Source organism: Clinocottus analis, unplaced genomic scaffold (assembly GCF_023055335.1).
Source record: "Clinocottus analis isolate CAN_PGR_092001 unplaced genomic scaffold, fCliAna1.0.p SCAF_21, whole genome shotgun sequence".
Classification (NCBI taxonomy): domain Eukaryota; kingdom Metazoa; phylum Chordata; class Actinopteri; order Perciformes; family Cottidae; genus Clinocottus; species Clinocottus analis.
Window position 1 is genome coordinate 278,793 of NW_027175943.1, and position 14,084 is coordinate 292,876.

General features: G+C 51.8%; 2 protein-coding genes across 2 annotated transcripts in view; both read left to right on the forward strand.

Annotated features, from left to right (window-relative positions):
- Positions 1-8,906, forward strand: part of plod3 (procollagen-lysine, 2-oxoglutarate 5-dioxygenase 3) — a 15,999-nt gene extending 7,093 nt beyond the window's left edge. Inside the window, exons 3-19 of the mRNA XM_068588068.1 lie at positions 1-80; positions 2,192-2,355; positions 3,240-3,352; positions 3,455-3,518; positions 3,650-3,747; positions 3,980-4,081; positions 4,288-4,416; positions 4,508-4,629; positions 4,719-4,823; positions 6,074-6,199; positions 6,297-6,438; positions 6,645-6,758; positions 6,837-6,908; positions 6,983-7,087; positions 7,237-7,383; positions 7,920-8,045; positions 8,143-8,906. The exon at positions 1-80 is cut by the window's left edge and continues 57 nt beyond it. Of these exons, the coding sequence (XP_068444169.1) occupies positions 1-80; positions 2,192-2,355; positions 3,240-3,352; positions 3,455-3,518; positions 3,650-3,747; positions 3,980-4,081; positions 4,288-4,416; positions 4,508-4,629; positions 4,719-4,823; positions 6,074-6,199; positions 6,297-6,438; positions 6,645-6,758; positions 6,837-6,908; positions 6,983-7,087; positions 7,237-7,383; positions 7,920-8,045; positions 8,143-8,298 (1,965 nt within the window). The 3' untranslated portion in view covers positions 8,299-8,906. The remainder of the gene's footprint in view (positions 81-2,191; positions 2,356-3,239; positions 3,353-3,454; positions 3,519-3,649; positions 3,748-3,979; positions 4,082-4,287; positions 4,417-4,507; positions 4,630-4,718; positions 4,824-6,073; positions 6,200-6,296; positions 6,439-6,644; positions 6,759-6,836; positions 6,909-6,982; positions 7,088-7,236; positions 7,384-7,919; positions 8,046-8,142) is intronic.
- Positions 8,907-9,038: 132 nt separating this feature from the next.
- On the forward strand, positions 9,039-12,525 carry znhit1 (zinc finger, HIT-type containing 1). The gene is made up of 6 exons (XM_068588077.1): positions 9,039-9,170; positions 10,681-10,778; positions 10,854-10,929; positions 11,009-11,088; positions 11,708-11,877; positions 12,356-12,525. The coding sequence occupies exons 1-6, from the start codon at positions 9,146-9,148 to the stop codon at positions 12,375-12,377; spliced, it is 471 nt and encodes a 156-aa protein (XP_068444178.1). The 5' UTR covers positions 9,039-9,145; the 3' UTR covers positions 12,378-12,525.
- Positions 12,526-14,084: the final 1,559 nt, after the last annotated feature.

A 14,084-nucleotide genomic window follows, 5' to 3' on the forward strand; every position in this document is an offset into this window, starting at 1 on the left:
GGTCAGAAGGTCAGATGGTTGAAGGCGGAGCTTCTCAAACACTCTGACAACAAGGACATGGTCGTCATGTTCGTGGACAGGTAACTGTGTCTGTGTGTGTGTGTGTGTGTGTGTGTGTGTGTGTGTGTGTGTGTGTGTGTGTGTGTGTGTGTGTACAGCTGTCCTCGTTTCTCATTTTCACTTTGTTGGTCCATTGTTCTGTTTTCAATGTGGAATCTGTCTCCTCTCCTCACCTGTTGTCTCCTCTCCTTTCCTCACCTGTTGTCTCCTCTCCTTTCCTCACCTGTTGTCTCCTCTCCTCTCCTCACCTGTTGTCTCCTCTCCTCTCCTCACCTGTTGTCTCCTCTCCTCTCCTCACCTGTTGTCTCCTCTCCTCTCCTCACCTGTTGTCTCCTCTCCTCTCCTCACCTGTTGTCTCCTCTCCTCTCCTCACCTGTTGTCTCCTCTCATCACCTGTTGTCTCCTCTCCTCTCCTCACCTGTTGTCTCCTCTCCTCTCCTCACCTGTTGTCTCCTCTCCTCACCTGTTGTCTCCTCTCGTTACCTATTGTCTCCTCTCGTTACCTATTGTCTCCTCTCCTCACCTGTTGTCTCCTCTCCTCACCTGTTGTCTCCTCTCCTCACCTGTTGTCTCCTCTCGTTACCTGTTGTCTCCTCTCCTCACCTGTTGTCTCCTCTCTTCACCTGTTGTCTCCTCTCGTTACCTATTGTCTCCTCTCCTCACCTGTTGTCTCCTCTCCTCACCTGTTGTCTCCTCTCGTTACCTGTTGTCTCCTCTCGTTACCTGTTGTCTCCTCTCCTCACCTGTTGTCTCCTCTCATCACCTGTTGTCTCCCCTCGTTACCTGTTGTCTCCTCTCCTCACCTGTTGTCTCCTCTCGTTACCTATTGTCTCCTCTCCTCACCTGTTGTCTCCTCTCCTCACCTGTTGTCTCCTCTCGTTACCTGTTGTCTCCTCTCCTCACCTGTTGTCTCCTCTCGTTACCTGTTGTCTCCTCTCCTCACCTGTTGTCTCCTCTCTTCACCTGTTGTCTCCTCTCGTTACCTATTGTCTCCTCTCCTCACCTGTTGTCTCCTCTCGTTACCTGTTGTCTCCTCTCCTCACCTGTTGTCTCCTCTCGTTACCTGTTGTCTCCTCTCCTCACCTGTTGTCTCCTCTCGTTACCTGTTGTCTCCTCACCTGTTGTCTCCTCTCCTCACCTGTTGTCTCCTCTCGTTACCTGTTGTCTCCTCTCCTCACCTGTTGTCTCCTCTCTTCACCTGTTGTCTCCTCTCGTTACCTGTTGTCTCCTCTCCTCACCTGTTGTCTCCTCTCTTCACCTATTGTCTCCTCTCGTTACCTGTTGTCTCCTCTCTTCACCTGTTGTCTCCTCTCTTCACCTGTTGTCTCCTCTCCTCACCTGTTGTCTCCTCTCGTTACCTGTTGTCTCCTCTCCTCACCTGTTGTCTCCTCTCCTCACCTGTTGTCTCCTCTCGTTACCTGTTGTGTCCTCTCGTTACCTGTTGTGTCCTCTCCTCACCTGTTGTCTCCTCTCCTCACCTGTTGTCTCCTCTCCTCACCTGTTGTCTCCTCTCCTCACCTGTTGTCTCCTCTCGTTACCTGTTGTGTCCTCTCCTCACCTATTGTCTCCTCTCGTTACCTGTTGTCTCCTCTCGTTACCTGTTGTCTCCTCTCCTCACCTGTTGTCTCCTCTCGTTACCTGTTGTCTCCTCTCCTCACCTGTTGTCTCCTCTCTTCACCTGTTGTCTCCTCTCCTCACCTGTTGTCTCCTCTCCTCACCTGTTGTCTCCTCTCCTCACCTGTTGTCTCCTCTCTTCACCTGTTGTCTCCTCTCTTCACCTGTTGTCTCCTCTCGTTACCTGTTGTCTCCTCTCGTCACCTGTTGTCTCCTCTCGTCACCTGTTGTCTCCTCTCGTTACCTGTTGTCTCCTCTCCTCACCTGTTGTCTCCTCTCGTTACCTGTTGTCTCCTCTCGTTACCTGTTGTCTCCTCTCGTTACCTGTTGTCTCCTCTCTTCACCTGTTGTCTCCTCTCGTTACCTGTTGTCTCCTCTCCTCACCTGTTGTCTCCTCTCCTCACCTGTTGTCTCCTCTCGTTACCTGTTGTCTCCTCTCGTTACCTGTTGTCTCCTCTCGTTACCTGTCGTGCAGAACGTTTACTGACTCTCTGTCTTTTATTGTGAAACTCTGCAGCTATGACGTGATCTTGGCGTCCGGCCCGGAGGAGCTGCTGTCCAAGTTCTCCCGTCTGGGCCACCGGGTGGTGTTCTCAGCGGAGGGGTTCTGCTGGCCCGACCAGAGGCTGGCCTCCAGATACCCAGAGGTGCATTCTGGGAAACGCTACCTCAACTCAGGAGGTGAGACGCGTCCTCTTTGTAGGCCCTCCAGGTGCGTTCAAGGACACTCGGACGACTCAGAGTCGCCTGTGAAATCAAACCATGGGAACAATAGGAACCAATAAGAACCACGGGAACAATAGGAACCAATAAGAACCACGGGAACAATAGGAACCAATCAGAACCACGGGAACAATAGGAACCAATAAGAACCACGGGAACAATAGGAACCAATAAGAACCACGGGAACAATAGGAACCAATAAGAACCACGGGAACAATAGGAACCAATCAGAACCACGGGAACAATAGGAACCAATAAGAACCACGGGAACAATAGGAACCAATCAGAACCACGGGAACAATAGGAACCAATAAGAACCACAGGAACAATAGGAACCAATAAGAACCACAGGAACAATAGGAACCATGCTGCAGCTGCTAGCTCCCCGCTGTAGGAAGCTAGCGCTGCTGCTGCTCGGGCAGCAGGGAGCTAGCAGCAGCGCTAGCAGCAGAGCTAGCAGCAGCGCTAGCAGCAGAGCTAGCAGCAGGAACTCCCACTGAGGGCTTGTAACCCGACTTTTAGGGTAAATGTATAAGAAACGACGTCTTGACTAGAAAACACTACATTTCATCAGGGGCGGCTGCAGCTCAGGGGGATGAGAGGTCGTCCCGTTACCACAAGGTTGTCGGTTCGATCCCCAGTCCCCCCTCAGTTCACACGTGGAAGTGTCTCTGAGCACAACACTCAACCCTCGTTGCGCCTCACAGGGCCACTTAACCAAGGACGGTCAAATGCAGAGAGGAATTTCCTCAAGGGGATTAATAAAAGTGTATGTTTCTTTTTTTCAGTTCAATGTGGAAGCTTTTGTTTACTGAGTTATACGTGTGTGTGTGTGTGTGTAGGCTTCATGGGCTTCTCTTCAGATCTCAGTCTGATGGTTCAACAGTGGAAATATAAAGACAACGACGACGACCAGCTGTTCTACACCAAGATCTACCTGGACCACAAGCAGAGGGTGAGAAGGAGGAGGAGGAGGAGAAAGAAGAGGAGAAAGAAGAGGAGGAAGAGGAGGAGGCGTGATGATGATGCTGATGATGATGTCTTTTTGTCTCTTCAGGCCAAGTTCAACATGACTCTCGACCATCGATCACGAATCTTCCAAAATCTGAATGGAGCTGTTGGTAAGACACACACACACACACACACACACACACAAACTCATAGTAACACACACTAAAACACACGCACACTCATAGTAACACACACTCACAGTAACACACTCAGACTCATCAGTGTGTGTTTCTGCTGTCAGAGGAAGTGGTGCTGAAGTTTGAGAGGTCAAAGGTCAGAGCCAGGAACGTGGCCTACGACACACTTCCTGTCGTCATCCACGGAAACGGCCCCACCAAGGTAACGACCAATCACAGCCCTCCGTGTTGTTGTTCACGCTGTGGCCTCGGTCACACGTGGCCTCGGTCACACGTGGCCTCGGTCACACGTGGCCTCGGTCACACGTGGCCTCGGTCACACGTGGCCTCGGTCACACGTGGCCTCGGTCACACGTGGCCTCGGTCACACGTGGCCTCGGTCACACGTGGCCTCGGTCACACGTGGCCTCGGTCACATTGGCGTGTCCCTGCAGCTGCAGCTGAACTATCTGGGTAACTACGTCCCGTCTGCGTGGACCTTTGAGGACGGATGTGGAGTCTGTGACCACGACCTGCTGCTGCTCCCCGACGCCGAGGTAGGCTCCTCCTGCTCCTCCTTCTGCTCCTGCTCCTCTTGCTCCTCCTGCTCCTCCTCCTGCTCCTCCTGCTCCTGCTCCTCCTCTTCCTGCTCCTCTTCCTCCTCATGCTCCACCAAGGGCTAGGTGTTCACTTCTCCTCAACTGTGTGTGTGTGTGTGTGTGTGTGTGTGTGTGTGTGTGTGTGTGTGTGTGTGTGTGTGTAGGAGGCCCTGCCTCTGGTGCATGTGTCCGTGTTCATCGAGCATGCGACTCCGTTCCTGGAGGAGTTCTTGGACCGGCTGACGACACTCAACTACCCGACAACGAGGCTCCGCCTCTTCATCCACAACAACGTACGCACACAAGTTCTGACCCGTTGTGTTGTGACCCGTTGTGTTGCGTTGTGACCCGTTGTGTTGTGACCTGTTGTGTTGTGTGCTGCAGGTTGTGTACCACGAGCAGCACATCCAGAGGTTCTGGCAGCGCCACAGAGCCGCGTTCCCCGACGCTCTGCTGGTGGGCCCAGAGGAGAACCTGCAGGAGAACGAGGCCAGAGCCATGGCAGTGTGAGTGCACACAGAACGCCCACCGGGTCAGAACCCACACACCTGATGTTTACACGTGTGTGTGTGTGTGTGTGTGTGTGTGTGTGCAGCGAGGCGTGTAGGAAGGACCTGCAGTGTGATTACTACTTCAGCATCGACTCTGACGTGGCCTTGACCAACCCCGACACGCTGAGGATCCTCATCGAAGAAAACAAGTACGTGACCTCCTGTGTGCACAGCAGAGCTCTCCCTGCTGCCCTACAGGTGCACACTAGAACCCTAACATGTGCCCTACAGGTGCACACTAGCACCCTAACATGTACCCTACAGGTACACACTAGCACCCTAACATGTGCCCTACAGGTGCACACTAGCACCCTTACATGTACCCTACAGGTGCACACTAGCACCCTAACATGTACCCTACAGGTGCACACTAGAACCCTAACATGTACCCTACAGGTGCACACTAGAACCCTAACATGTGCCCTACAGGTGCACACTAGCACCCTAACATGTACCCTACAGGTGCACACTAGCACCCTAACATGTACCCTACAGGTGCACACTAGCACCCTAACATGTGCCCTACAGGTGCACACTAGAACCCTAACATGTACCCTACAGGTGCACACTAGCACCCTAACATGTACCCTACAGGTGCACACTAGCACCCTTACATGTGCCCTACAGGTGCACACTAGCACCCTTACATGTGCCCTACAGGTGCACACTAGCACCCTAACATGTGCCCTACAGGTGCACACTAGCACCCTCACATGTGCCCTACAGGTGCACACTAGCACCCTCACATGTGCCCTACAGGTGCACACTAGCACCCTAACATGTACCCTACAGGTGCACACTAGCACCCTAACATGTACCCTACAGGTGCACACTAGCACCCTAACATGTGCCCTACAGGTGCACACTAGCACCCTAACATGTGCCCTACAGGTGCACACTAGCACCCTCACATGTACCCTACAGGTGCACACTAGCACCCTAACATGTACCCTCCAGGTGCACACTAGCACCCTAACATGTACCCTACAGGTGCACACTAGCACCCTAACATGTGCCCTACAGGTGCACACTAGCACCCTAACATGTGCCCTACAGGTGCACACTAGCACCCTAACATGTGCCCTACAGGTGCACACTAGCACCCTCACATGTACCCTACAGGTGCACACTAGCACCCTAACATGTACCCTACAGGTGCACACTAGCACCCTAACATGTACCCTACAGGTGCACACTAGCACCCTAACATGTGCCCTACAGGTGCACACTAGCACCCTAACATGTGCCCTACAGGTGCACACTAGCACCCTAACATGTGCCCTACAGGTGCACACTAGCACCCTAACATGTGCCCTACAGGTGCACACTAGCACCCTAACATGTACCCTACAGGTGCACACTAGCACCCTAACATGTACCCTGTGTGTGTGTGTGTCAGGTCGGTGATCGCTCCCATGCTGTCCAGACACGGGAAGCTGTGGAGTAACTTCTGGGGCGCTCTGAGCCCTGAAGGGTTCTACTCGCGGTCTGAAGACTACATCGAGATCGTCCAGGCCAAGAGGATGTGAGCCTTTTCGTCTGCTTCCTGTTTCCTTCTGCTGCACCACAGTGTCCTCACAGCCCAGGTGTTCACCTGTGTGTGTGTGTGTGTGTGTGTGTAGGGGTCTGTGGAACGTGCCCTACATCACGCAGGCCTACCTGATCAAAGGCAGCGTGTTGCGGTCCGAGCTGTCCCAGGTGAGCCTGTACGTGGAGGAGGGGATGGACCCCGACATGGTGTTCTGCAGGAGCATCAGAGACCAGGTACAGCTGCTGGGCACCTCCAGCTAGGGGTTAGTGGTTAGGAGTTAGGAGTTAGTGTTTAGGAGTTGGGGGTTAGTAGTTAGTGGTTAGTGATTAGTGGTTAGGAGTTAGTGGTTAGTGGTTAGGGGTTAGTGGTTAGTGTTTAGGAGTTAGGCTGTCCCGTGCTGGCAGCAGTGACCTCACAGCCTCCTGCTCTGCGTCCTCAGGGCGTCTTCATGTTCGTGTCCAACAGGGACGAGTTCGGGCGCCTGGTGGCGTCGTCTAGCTTCAACGCGTCCCGGCTGCACCCCGACATGTGGCAGATCTTCGACAACCCCGTGGTCAGAAACACGACAACGCAATGATGCAGCACGTGAGTAGGTCATGTGGAGCAGAGCCGGCTAAATGTGTGTTTGCAGGACTGGAAGGAGAAGTACATCAGTGAGAACTACTCCAAGGTGTTTGAGGAGGAGGAGCGCTTGGTGGAGCAGGTAACTAGACACACACACCATCGGGCCGGTGGTTTGAGCCCCGGGCCTGGAGCCTGACCCCCTGCGTGTCTCAGCCCTGTCCAGATGTGTACTGGTTCCCCGTGTTCTCAGAGAAGATGTGCGACCACCTGGTGGAGACCATGGAGCACAACGGCCAGTGGTCTGGAGGCTCGCACAAGGTGAGCTGTCTACACACACACACACACACACACACACACACGGGGCTCAGAGGACGCCGATCTAACGTCTCGTGTGTGTGTGTGTGTGTGTGTGTGTGTGTGTGTGTGTGTGTGTGTGTGTGTGTGTGTGTGTGTGTGTGTGTGTTCAGGACGAGCGTCTGGCTGGTGGTTATGAAAACGTCCCGACTGTTGACATCCACATGAACCAGATCGACTTTGAGAAGGAGTGGCTGAAGTTCCTCAAAGAGTTCATCGCCCCCGTCACCGAGAAACTCTATCCAGGCTATTACCCCAAGGTATGGTCACATGGTGCAGTCACATGGTGCAGTCACATGGTCACATGGTGCAGTCACATGGTCACATGGTGCAGTCACATGGTCACATGGTGCAGTCACATGGTGCGGTCACATGGTCACATGGTACAGTCACATGGGCACATGGTACAGTCACATGGTCACATGGTACAGTCACATGGTCACATGGTATGGTCACATGGTACGGTCACATGGTACGGTCACATGGTCACAAGGTGCGGTCACATGGTCCGGTCACATGGTACAGTCACATGGTCACATGGTACGGTCACATGGTACAGTCACATGGTACGGTCACATGGTGCGGTCACAAGGTGCGGTCACATGGTGCGGTCACATGGTACAGTCACATGGTCACATGGTACGGTCACATGGTCACATGGTGCGGTCTCTTCTTCATGGTTGTGTGTGTCTCCAGTGTCTGTCTACAGTCTCTTCTTCATGGTAGTGTGTACCCACAGTGTGTGTCTCCAGTGTGTATCCACAGTGTGTGTCTACAGTCTCTTGTGTGTGTGCAGGCCCAGGCCATCATGAACTTCGTGGTGCGTTACCGTCCTGACGAGCAGCCGTCTCTGCGGCCGCATCACGACTCCTCCACCTTCACCATCAACATCGCCCTGAACAGTAAGGGCGTCGACTACGAGGTACGCACACACAGACACACACTGATCCAGTAGCAGCGTGCACGCGCTCAGGAGGAAGTGTCTTACGCTCGCCGTGTGTGTGTGTGTCGCTCGTCAGGGTGGAGGCTGCCGCTTCCTGCGCTACGACTGTCTGGTGGAGTCTCCCAGGAAGGGCTGGTCCTTCATGCACCCCGGCCGCCTGACGCACTACCACGAGGGCCTGCCCACCACCAGCGGCACCCGATACATCATGGTGTCCTTCGTAGACCCCTAGAGCACCAAGAGCGTGTGTGTGTGTGTGTGTGTGTGTGTGTGTGTGTGTGTGTGTGTGTGTGTGTGTGTGTGTGTGTGTGTGTGTGTGTGTGTGTGTGTGTGTGTGTGTGTGTGTGTGTGTGTACAGACACACACCAACCACTTGTGTGTGTGAAGGTCAGTCGACCTCGTCACATGAGAGACAGACAGGACGGAGGAATACACGTGATGCTCTTGAATGCATTATCTCGTTTTCCTTCCCGACTTATTTTTTCTGAAGTCTCTCTTCTGATTGGACAATACACATCCGGCATTTCAAAATAAGAGCGGTTGAGGTTAAACTCAGGAGCTGCACCCTGATGATGTCACCGGTCACGCTGCTTACGCTCCAGAAGCAGATCTTATATTCTATGAAAAGAGTGAAAGGACTTTTAAGGTGAAACTCTTTCTGGGAAAACACTCGAGGCCTTTTTTATATTTCTGTGTTTTATTCTTCATTGCTCAGTGTTTTAAAGTCTTTGGAGTATTTTTCTATCGTAGTGAGAAACCCCGGTCCTTCCTCTGGCTTTGTACAAACTGCGTTAAATTATTTGACTGAGCGAATAAAGTTTGGAGATTTTAATAAATAAATTAACTGTTGTTGTGTTTGATTTGACTGTTTTGAGTTCTGATGTTTGATTCTTTATTTAAAACTGAAATGAATAAGAAGGTTATGTAAGTACTGACGTCATGATCTAATCGTTGCTCAGCTGTTATCAGCAGAAGTTTCTGAACACAAACGTTGTTCACGCGACGGAAGACGCGCAAGCTTCGCGTTTCGTCTGGCGTGGTGGCTGCGCGGCTTCCGTAAACCGGAAGTAAGAGACAACATGGGGCTGGAGAAGAAATCTTCCGGTGAGTCTGGTTTAATAAACGTTACCGTGAAACGTGACCGCGCCGCGGAAGCCTCTGATCAGTCAACGGGTAAACTGTAAGTGCGCGTGATCTCGGGCGAGCCGTTGAACCAGAGATGCGCGTTCACGTCACGCTGACGGACGCGAGCGTCCACACAGACCCGGTGCTGGTCCTCACAGACCCGGTCTTGGTCCTCACAGACCCGGTCTTGGTCCACACAGACCCGGTGCTGGTCCTCACAGACCCGGTGCTGGTCCACACAGACCCGGTCTTGGTCCTCACAAACCCGGTCTTGGTCCTCACAAACCCGGTGCTGGTCCACACAGACCCGGTGTTTGTCTACACAGACCCGGTCTTGGTCCACACAGACCCGGTGCTGGTCCACACAGACCCGGTGCTGGTCCTCACAGACCCGGTGCTGGTCCACACAGACCCGGTCTTAGTCCTCACAGACCCGGTGCTGGTCCACACAGACCCGGTGCTGGTCCACACAGACCCGGTGCTGGTCCTCACAGACCCGGTGCTGGTCCACACAGACCCGTTGCTGGTCCTCACAGACCCGGTGCTGGTCCTCACAGACCCGGTCTTAGTCCTCACAGACCCGGTGCTGGTCCACACAGACCCGGTTGTGTGTCTTCGTTACCTCCTGAGCGCCGCAGTGTTGATTGTGCGGTTCAATGTCAAACCTTCGTGTAAAGGTTCTGGTCGGAACAAACCGGAAGAGTGAAACTTGTGTCGTGTTGAAACAGGAAGTCAGGAAGTTGCCCTTCCTTTGAAACAAAGTTGGTCAAAAGAAGTCTTGGTTGACTTTAGAGCCTCTTTAGTAGAAACTGTCACGTAAAAGAACAAAAGAAGAAGAAAATATTTAATTGTATTAATTATTAATTTATTTTATTTTATTTACGGGATTCAAACTCATATCATTGGCTGGGAAAGGTCAAAGGTCATTACCACGACGACTGGTTTAAAGGACCTGTCTGTCTCTCTACCTGTGTGTCTCTCTCTCACTCTACCTGTCTGTGTCTCTCTCTCTCTACCTGTCTGTCTCTCTCACTCTACCTGTCTGCCTCTCTCTCTCTACCTGTCTGCCTCTCTCTCTCTACCTGTCTGCCTCTCTCTCTCTCTACCTGTCTGCCTCTCTCTCTCTCTCTACCTGTCTGCCTCTCTCTCTCTCTCTACCTGTCTGCCTCTCTCACTCTACCTGTCTGTCTCTCTCACTCTACCTGTCTACCTGTCTGCCTCTCTCTCTCTCTCTCTCTCTCTCTCTCTACCTGTCTGCCTCTCTCTACCTGTCTGTCTCTCTCTCTCTCTACCTGTCTGTCTCTCTCTCTCTCTACCTGTCTGCCTCTCTCTCACTCTACCTGTCTCTCTCTCTCTCTCTCTCTCTCTCTCTCTCTCTCTCTACCTGTCTGCCTCTCTCTCACTCTACCTGTCTCTCTCTCTCTCTCTCTCTCTCTCTCTCTCTACCTGTCTGTCTCTCTCTCTCTCTCTCTACCTGTCTGTCTCTCAGCCCGGGTGGAGGCTGGTCAGCGTAGAGTTCTGGATGAAGCCACCAGACAGAGGAGACTGACCCGCCAGCTGGAAGCTCTGGAGAAGGACAACTTCCAGGTGAGGATGATGTCATCATGATGTCATCATGACTTTATTTAAAGGAAGTTTCTCATGCTTGTTCTCTGTTTCCAGGACGACCCTCTGTCCTCCCTCCCTCCCCCAGGTCCTACTGCCCGCCTTCCCGCCTTCAGTGAGACAGAAGAGCCAGGTGAGACAGAGACCGTGCAGGTGAGTCCTCAGGGGACAGGTGACCTCATGGTTAAACTCCTCCTCCTCTGTGCCTACAGAGAAGAAGAGGAGGAAGACGAGGGGCGACCACTTCAAGCAGCGCTTCAGGAAGAACTTCACCACGCTGCTGGAGGAGGAGGTGGGTCACCTGGGCCACACACCTGGTCTTAAAGGGCCACACAGTTGGTCTTAAAGGGCCACACAGTTGGTCTTAAAGGGCCAGACACCTGGTCTTAAAGGGACACACACCTGGTCTTAAAGGGCCACACACCTGGTCTTAAAGGGACACACACACCTGGTCTTAAAGGGCCACACACCTGGTCTTAAAGGGACACACACACCTGGTCTTAAAGGGCCACACACCTGGTCTTAAAGGGCCACACAGTTGGTCTTAAAGGGCCACACAGTTGGTCTTAAAGGGCCACACACACCTGGTCTTAAAGGGCCACACACACCTGGTCTTAAAGGGACACTCACACCTGGTCTTAAAGGGACACACACACACCTGATCTTAAAGGGCCACACACACACATGGTCTTAAAGGGCCAGACACCTGGTCTTAAAGGGCCAGACACCTGGTCTTAAAGGGCCAGACACCTGGTCTTAAATGGACACACACACATGGTCTTAAAGAGCCACACACCTAGTCTTAAAGGGACACACACACCTGGTCTTAAAGGGCCACACACCTGGTCTTAAAGGGACACACACACCTGGTCTTAGAGGGTCTGACTCCTGCTCTGCTCTCTGATTGGTAGAACCTGTCGGAGAGGGCGGAGCCTAACTACTTGTCTGCTGTGGCCCCGCCCTCCTCTCTGCCCCCCCGACACTTCTGCTGCGTCTGTGGGTTCCCCTCTCACTACACCTGCACCACCTGTGGGGGGCGCTACTGCAGCAGCAAGTGTCTATGTACGCACAGGGAGACAAGGTACACACACACACACTCACACACACACACACACACACACACACACACACACACACACTCACGATAGTTCCATATGCATGCTCATTCGTCGCTTGGTGGATTTAACGTCCTCGGCGTACAACGTGTTGACCAGTGTAACCAGTAACTAGTAACCAGGGCAACTAGTATAACTAGTAACTAGTATAACTACTAACCAGTGCAACTAGTGTGACTAGTAACTACTGTAACTAGAATAACCAGAGTAACTAGTGTAACCAGTAACTAGTGTAACCAGTAACTAGTGTAACTAGAGTAACTAGTCACTAGAGTAACTCGTGACCAGGGTAACTAGAGTAACCAGGGTAACTAGTGTAACCAGAGTAACTAGTGTAACCAGTAACTAGTGTGACCAGCAACTGGAGTAACTAGTGTAACTAGTAACTAGTGTAACCAGTAACGAGCGCTTGAGGAACCTCACGTGAACCGTCTGTGTGTGCAGGTGTTTGAAGTGGACGCTCTAACGAGAGGACATCGGGTCAAGCTCCATCTGGTTAGCGTAGCTTAGCATAGAGACTGGAAACAGAGGGAAACTGCTAGCGCTGGTTTGTGACATGAAGCTTTGTTTTTGTTCTTAAAGTTGTGATTAAAGTTGTTGAGAAGCAGTGAAAACTCTGTTGTGGTTATTAATATTTCATTAAAGGAACATTTTGTCTTTTCTGTCTCTAAAAGTGTTAGAAACATTTAGAACCAATAATAATAGATATAGATGAAGTATTGATCACTTTAAGGAGGCGGGGCTTAACAGGGTAAAGATCTCTCTCCTTCCTGGTAACCATGGTAACAGTGTCATTAAATACGTCAATAATTAATGTGGACTTTTGAGTTGTGTGTTCGCATGAAGTTTTCTCTTCAAGTAAACACACACACACACACACACACACACACACACACACACACCTACACACACACACACACACACACACACAGTGTCACAACAGGAAGTGGCCGGTCAGCTGGTCCGTCACCGCAGTGACGAGCTGAAGAGCTGCAGCTTCACACCAGTGAGTACGAACTGAGAGGTTAAATTACCAGCAGGTTCTCTGTTCTCTACCTGCTCAGGTTCTCTGTTCTCTACCTGCTCAGGTTCTATGTTCTCTACCTGCTCAGGTTCTATGTTCTCTAGCTGCTCAGGTTCTATGTTCTCTACCTGCTCAGGTTCTCTGTTCTCTACCTGCTCAGGTTCTCTGTTCTCTACCTGCTCAGGTTCTATGTTCTCTAGCTGCTCAGGTTCTATGTTCTCTACCTGCTCAGGTTCTATGTTCTCTACCTGCTCAGGTTCTCTGTTCTCTACCTGCTCAGGTTCTCTGTTCTCTACCTGCTCAGGTTCTATGTTCTCTAGCTGCTCAGGTTCTCTGTTCTCTACCTGCTGAGGTTCTCTGTTCTCTACCTGCTCAGGTTCTCTGTTCTCTACCTGCTCAGGTTCTCTGTTCTCTAGCTGCTCAGGTTCTCTGTTCTCTAGCTGCTCAGGTTCTATGTTCTCTACCTGCTCAGGTTCTCTGTTCTCTACCTGCTCAGGTTCTCTGTTCTCTACCTGCTGAGGTTCTATGTTCTCTACCTGCTCAGGTTCTCTGTTCTCTACCTGCTCAGGTTCTCTGTTCTCTAGCTGCTCAGGTTCTCTGTTCTCTACCTGCTCAGGTTCTATGTTCTCTAGCTGCTCAGGTTCTATGTTCTCTACCTGCTCAGGTTCTATGTTCTCTACCTGCTCAGGTTCTATGTTCTCTAGCTGCTCAGGTTCTATGTTCTCTACCTGCTCAGGTTCTATGTTCTCTACCTGCTCAGGTTCTCTGTTCTCTACCTGCTCAGGTTCTCTGTTCTCTACCTGCTCAGGTTCTCTGTTCTCTAGCTGCTCAGGTTCTCTGTTCTCTAGCTGCTCAGGTTCTATGTTCTCTACCTGCTCAGGTTCTATGTTCTCTACCTGCTCAGGTTCTCTGTTCTCTACCTGCTCAGGTTCTCTGTTCTCTACCTGCTCAGGTTCTATGTTCTCTAGCTGCTCAGGTTCTATGTTCTCTAGCTGCTCAGGTTCTCTGTTCTCTAGCTGCTCAGGTTCTATGTTCTCTACCTGCTCAGGTTCTATGTTCTCTAGCTGCTCAGGTTCTCTGTTCTCTACCTGCTCAGGTTCTATGTTCTCTACCTGCTCAGGTTCTATGTTCTCTACCTGCTCAGGTTCT

Coding starts and splice junctions, on each gene's coding strand:
- znhit1 (XM_068588077.1), top strand. CDS start 9,146: ATGGGGCTGGAGAAGAAATCTTCCG. Junction 9,171..10,680: donor GCTGGAGAAGAAATCTTCCG/GTGAGTCTGGTT, acceptor TCTGTCTCTCAG/CCCGGGTGGAGGCTGGTCAG. Junction 11,878..12,355: donor TGTACGCACAGGGAGACAAG/GTACACACACAC, acceptor CTGTGTGTGCAG/GTGTTTGAAGTGGACGCTCT.